Source organism: Rutidosis leptorrhynchoides, chromosome 8 (assembly GCF_046630445.1).
Source record: "Rutidosis leptorrhynchoides isolate AG116_Rl617_1_P2 chromosome 8, CSIRO_AGI_Rlap_v1, whole genome shotgun sequence".
NCBI lineage: Eukaryota > Viridiplantae > Streptophyta > Magnoliopsida > Asterales > Asteraceae > Rutidosis > Rutidosis leptorrhynchoides.
This window is the reverse complement of record NC_092340.1, coordinates 362637460-362644194: the sequence shown is the minus strand read 5'-3', so window position 1 is coordinate 362644194 and position 6735 is coordinate 362637460. Positions and strand designations below refer to the sequence as shown.

Sequence of the window (6735 nt, the reverse complement as noted above, 5' to 3'; positions counted from 1 at the left end):
TATCGTTGACGTTTCTAAATATATTTTTAAGTTGTGACACTACTTTTTCTCTTTCACCTATATTTGCATGCATACTTTTTTAGCGATATTTATGGCCTCCTACAAGAAACAACAAAAACATTTAAATTAAAGAACGTGAATGTGATGAAAGAAAAAACTTAAGATGATATATAAATACTAGTATACATGATCTAACCTTCCAATTCTTCCTCAAAGTTTTTTCTATTATATTTGTTCTTGGTTCAGCTTATCAATCTTCTCTTGTGCCTGAAGGAGTTATGGCCGAGAAGCATCATATTGTTAAAATTATTATTCCCTAAAATATGTCAAATAAATCTTTCGTAAAATATCCTAAGAGCAAGTTTTTAAGTAATTTACTTGATTTTCAAGCAAAATAGTCTTGTCTCTCTCGTCTCTCAAATCTTCAAACTATATATTTACCATCTCATTTTCACCTCACTTTCACCGCTCCCTAATTTGCAAAATTAAGATCGACATATATTTTTTTTTTTTTCCCGAACCGACAAAATATTAATCAAAATAGTTATATCAGACTAAGGTAGGTTAAAAATGAAATAAAAAATAGAACTTGAAGATATTTTTCTATAAAGCTATTAATGTTGGTTCCATATGATATATATTTAAAAAAATATTATAAGTATAAACAGTTATACTATGTTTTTTACTATAAATTTTGTACGAAGTATTAGTTAAATTAAATTAAAATATAAACATAAGTCAAAGTCAGATAGAGGGCATGCCTTCTACACTTTCGTATGCCAAATACTAATTGAGAAGTGACTTTGTATAAAAGTACACACTACTGGAAAAACCCCAATTGGGGACAACAAAATTTTGTTTTTAGGGACGACATGTCGTCCTCAATAATCTTGCGGGACGACATGTCGTCCCCATAAAGTCGTCCCCAGTGTTCTGTCGCGAAAAGTTTTTCGGGACGACTGATTTTTTTTTAGGGACGACGGTGGGACCCACTTTGACTTTTCAATTGTTAATCTTGTCCATTTTTTGGGGACGACTTTTAGGGACGGCATGTCGTCCCTAAAGAAATAATATTAAAAAAATCATTTTTCCAACGAATTAATAATTATAATATTTTTAATCTAATTGGGACGACTCTTTAGGGACGACATGTCGTCTCTAAAAAAATAATATTAAAATATCCTATTTTCATTCTAAATAATAATAATAATATTAAAATGTAATTGGGGACGACAAAAGGGTACAACATGTCGTCCCCAATAAGCTGTTATCGTTTTTGGGCCGATTAAAAACTGCTTTTCCAGCCGTAAAAACGGCACATTTAAACCAAATCAAAACCTGTTGCACAAAACACAATATATTTCACAAACACAAGCTCAACATTAATTAAAACATGTCCGAAACATTATCCAACCGTTACAAACTTAATCCGAATACTAAAAGATTACAATCCGACACAAAGTTTACAACCTTAAAACATTATCCAAAGTTTACAAACTTAAACCAAATCCGAATAGCAAACAAACTTACAAACTTACCTTGCTTCATCTTCATTTTCTTCATCACTTTCGCTTTGAGACGCACCACTTTCTTCCATGTCTTCATCGTCATCACCTTCGTCTTCACCTTCGGTTTCTTGAGTTTGATTGGGGGTTGGGAAAAAAGATTGCCATTGGGGCGGGATTGCCATATTGTTAAAGGCAAAAGTATCGTATACCGCTTCCTTTAGCAATGGGTTTTCGGAACCCGGTGGTGGTGGTCGTCTTGTTTGACAAGTTGATGATGAAGATGATGTACTAGCCGATCCGGGTAACGTTTTACCCACTCCGCGACGGTACCCGCGACGTTTGCCTAAAACTTCCAACATAATGACTTCATCACTCCTTTCCGGATATTTTTCTTTTAATTTCAACATTTTTTCCTACATAGTTAACAAATATTATTATTAGTATTATCATATAACAATACGACAACCCATATTCACCATTTGACCCATATACACATATACATATACTTATATTGACCCATATTGACTAAATGACTCAATTGGGGACGATTTTAATCCACATTGACCCCAATTGACCATTTGACCCATATTGACCATTTGACCCGTATATACATATACATATACTTATATTGACCCATATTGACTAATTGACTCAATTTAACCCAATTTTAACCCATATTGACCATTTGGCCCACATATACATATACATATACTTATATTGACCAATTGACTTCATTTAAATCAATTTTAACCCATATTGACCAATTGACTAAATTTAACCCAATTGACTTTTGTTGACTTCGTTTGACTTTATATATATATATATATATATATATATATATATATATATATATATATATATATATATATATATATATATATATATATATATATATATATATATATATATATATATATATATATGTATGTAAGTACTTACGTGGTTCACCCTAGCTTTATCCCCACTCCATCCACCTTTCTTAAAAGTGTGGTTGTTCTTGAAGTTTTCGATAAGACTCGGAGGATCCAGAGAGGCCTGCAAACACATATTAATATTTGACCATTTAAAATTTACAGACACGTATTAATATTTTCCATAAACTAAAGTTAAAAATAGGATTTACCACACGGTCGGCAATTGACCTGCTACCCTGCGTACTGGCGTATTCCATCTTCGCCCTATTTTTCTTGTTCTGCGCAGAACGAGCCCGGAATTTACTTGAAAGCATTAGGTCCACAAATGGGTCCCATAGACGTTGTTGAACATTCGGTGGGGGTCGGTTTCGAAGGTTATTGGGAAGTGCGTACCCGTCATTATCCGTGAAATATTTTTTTTGTTTACTTTTAGCATTTCTCCATCGGTCCGCGCACAAAGAATTTACCCCGGCTTCCACCACCTTTTGGGTATGTCCACCATCTAGCCAGTCGCCCATCTTAAAAAACCCCTACAACAATTTGAAAAAAAAAAGTTACAAAATTCTATTAGTATAATAAGTAATATATTATATAAAGTTTAAGATTAAATAAGTCAACTATAATATAATTAACCGAATAAACTTACACCGAGATCAAGCCAAATTTTTTCTTTGTTTTCGCCAGGAACCTTTTCCCAACTCTCGTAATGCTTTGGAAATAACGGGTCCTTAACGATTCCCGCGAGCATATTAATACACATCGACTTGTGTGGGCCTATCGGGCGACCGGTCCCCAACACACTAACATCAAACTGAATCGGCAATGGTCCACCAATGTCAGCCCACATTTTTCGTAATTTACCATTTGTTGTTGGTCCACGACCACCTCTACGTCGAGGTGCGGCTGCATTTTCAAACAAAAATAATTACACAAATTAAAAATTTTTAAAAAAATTAATAAAACGTATGATCACAAGGTACCGAGTATAAAAAAAACTTACTATTGTGCGCACGCTCTATGTCAACAGGACGACGCGGTGGTTCATCGCCCCCATCCCCGCCATGATTCATTGTACCGAGCATCTGAAATAGCAAACATAATATAATAATCGTTCTTAAAAGTACATCGTCATTGAAAGCTTAAAAGTACATCTTCATTGAAAGTTTAAACATTTCATTATAATAATCGTTCTTATAAAGACTACAATTACACATCAATAATCTAATTCATCGCTAGAGTAAGCTATATCATCAACAAAATGGGGATCAGGTTCATCATCATCATTAACATCAGCATCATCTTCACATAAATCATGAGGAAGGAATTTGTAGTGTAATGACTTACTTTTTGTATTCGTCGATGTCAGCACAGTTGTCGAGTACATACCAATGAAGTTTCTCTCGATCTTCGCAGGTCAAAGTTTTGTGCACACCTTTACTGACAAATTTACATAGGGATTTGAACACATGAAACTCACACGGTCTATTTGGCCCGTCCTCATATCTGTCAGGCCGATTAAATCTCGTTTGTACTCCTTCAAGAGACATTGAACATGTTGTTAACGCTTCGTCGGCAACGTACCCCTCTGCTATACAACCTTCAGGCTTAGCTTTATTTCTAACATAATTTTTTAATTTCTTCATGTATCTCTCAACTGGATACATCCACCTCATGTAAACAGGCCCTCCATATATAGCCTCTTCCGGTAAATGCATAACCAGATGAATCATTATGTCAAAAAAAGCCGGAGGATAAATCAGCTCAAAAGTACATAAAAGTTTAATCAATTGTTTTTGAGCTTTCACCATGTCGGCTACCATTAACTCTCGAGCACAAATTTGCTTAAAGAATGCGCATAGCTGGATTATTGGTGTCGAGATAGTTACGTCCAAAAATGCGTTAACTCCGACCGGTAATAATCGTTGTATCATGATATGGCAATCATGAGACTTCATGCCTGTTATGTTGTTATCATCCTTGTTCACTTTCTGCCTGAAATTTGATCCAAACCCATCTGGAAGTTTAACATTTTTAATGAATTGACAAAAATGGACTCGGTCTTCGGGTTTAAGCGAGTATTTAGGATGAGGTTTGAAGTATTGCCCGTCTTTTTTACCGTTGTTTTTTGGTTGGAGCCACAATTCTTTCCTAATTCCCATTCTTTCCAAGTCAACTCGTGCATTGTGAGTGTCTTTGGATTTGTCATTCATTAATAAGGTACCCAATATAGCCTCCAACACATTCTTTTCAATATGCATGACATCTAGATTGTGTTGCAGTGGAAGATGTTTCCAATACTCAAGTTCCCGGAAAATAGAAATTTTAGTCCAGTTGTGCGGACAATTAGGGGGACGTTTTCTTTTTCCACCAACATTTTTATGATTTTTCCCGGGATTACCAACTGGCAACAACGAATTGAGTTGTTCTTCAATATACTTATAGTTGAACTTTCTAGGTTTTTTGGTTTTATCAACCTTACCATTGAATTCTAAGCTTTGTCTGTAAGGGTGATTCATTTCAAGGTTCTGTCTATTACTTACGTAAACAATTTTGTTTTGCACACGCATTGCAGGAGTGTCCTCGTTACATATAGAGCATGCTTTATAACCTTGGCCACTCCAACCTGATAAACTACTACGGGCAGGATAATCGTTGATGGTCCAGATAAGTATGGCTTTCATTATAAAATTCGTGTTTGTAACTGAGTCTCTCGTAATCACTCCTTCGGACCATAAAGCCTTCAACTCATCAACCAAAGGCCTCAAGTAAACATCGATATCTTTTCCAGGTGATTTAGGACCAGGAATTAGCATAGTCAACATGAGAGAACTTTCTTTCATACATATCCACGGAGGCGTATTGTATGTTGTCAGTACTACTGGCCACATGCTATAAGCCGTATTCATGTTGCCGAATGGATTGAAACCATCGGCAGCCAACCCTAATCGAACGTTTCTGGGTTCTTGTGCAAAATCTGGATATCTTTGGTCGATTTCTTTCCACGCTCGACCATCTACCGGATGACGCATCTTACCCTCTTCCTTGCATTGTCCAGTAACATGCCAAGTCATATACTTTGCAGTGTGTCTGGAACTATACAAACGTTTAAGTCTGGGAGTTATAGGAAAATAACGCAAAACTTTATTAGCAACTTTCTTGCCCGTTGTGCGTTCCGCTTTCCATCTACTCTCCTCACATATTGGACAATTATCCAAATCTTTGTATTCCTTATAAAACAAACAACAATCATTCTTACAAGCATGTATCGCCTCATACCCTAAACCGATCTTTTTCATCCACTTCTTAGTTTCGTAATATGATTTTGGAATTGTGTTATCTGGGGGATGTGATTGTATGAGCAATTCTAACAATTGGTCAAATGCAGTATTCGTCCATCTGTTCAAGACCTTAAGGTGTGTTAACTTGGCTAAAAACTCTAATGAGGACAGCCTGGAACCAGGATATAGCTCGGTTTGGGTGGCGTCAATTAAATCCTCCAGACCTGCACTCGGAGTTTCGATCGTGTCATTCATAGTCTCATCGTCATTCGATCCTTCCTCGGTGAATTCTAAAATCGTTTCCCCTTGAACATCGTGCAAGAAATTTCTAAGGGGATCTGGTGTGTTGTGTACTACTGGCGGCGGTGGTAATTCTTCACCGTGATGCCGCCAAATCTTATAAGAAGGTTCAAACCCATTGCGTATAATATGTTGGTAAATTTCACGAGGTGTATGTCTTCTCGTATTACCACACGTAATACACGGGCACTGACATTTACCAATATCATTTAAATGGTTTTCACACCTCGCAATAAACGCGTTAAGACCAGTAAGAAACTCACTACTAACTCGATTTCGTAATCCAATCCAATTCTTATCAATCGTCATATAAACTACACAAATCAAGTGAACTTCATCATTTTCACGTTAAGACCAATAAGCATATTCATGTTAACAATTTACTGAGTTAATAAAATTAATAATCTAATAAAACCGTACCAGTTAAGAATCCTGAACTAGTACTATAATGAGGATTGAATGTTGGGTACATAGAAGTCCCACACACGGGAACAATACCAGCAACACGATCAGATATTGTTAGACCAATTAACCCAAATGTGAAGGACGATTTACATACATTCCATTCCAGAGTAAGTTTGTAGCTCTCATATAATCAAGGCACCTATGAAACGAAATCCATTTATCTGCGATAACAAAATCAATGCATCAAGACACTAGCAATAAACATTAGAGTTGTTAAAATCACACAGCACTTTATACTTTGAACACAGAGAATACTTGTATAAAAAAAAC

The 6735-nt window shown here is 35.8% G+C and overlaps 2 protein-coding genes across 2 annotated transcripts; both read right to left on the bottom strand.

The window, feature by feature from the left end:
- Positions 1–1349: 1349 nt before the first annotated feature.
- On the bottom strand, positions 1350–3183 carry LOC139862478 (uncharacterized). The gene is made up of 4 exons (XM_071851090.1): positions 3069–3183; positions 2632–2952; positions 2448–2543; positions 1350–1921 (listed from the first exon to the last, which is right to left on the bottom strand). The coding sequence occupies exons 1-4, from the start codon at positions 3180–3182 to the stop codon at positions 1535–1537; spliced, it is 918 nt and encodes a 305-aa protein (XP_071707191.1). The 5' UTR covers position 3183; the 3' UTR covers positions 1350–1534.
- Positions 3184–3762: 579 nt separating this feature from the next.
- LOC139864685 (uncharacterized) lies at positions 3763–6309 on the bottom strand. Its single transcript, XM_071853257.1, has one exon. The coding sequence runs from the start codon at positions 6307–6309 to the stop codon at positions 3763–3765; it is 2547 nt and encodes an 848-aa protein (XP_071709358.1).
- Positions 6310–6735: the final 426 nt, after the last annotated feature.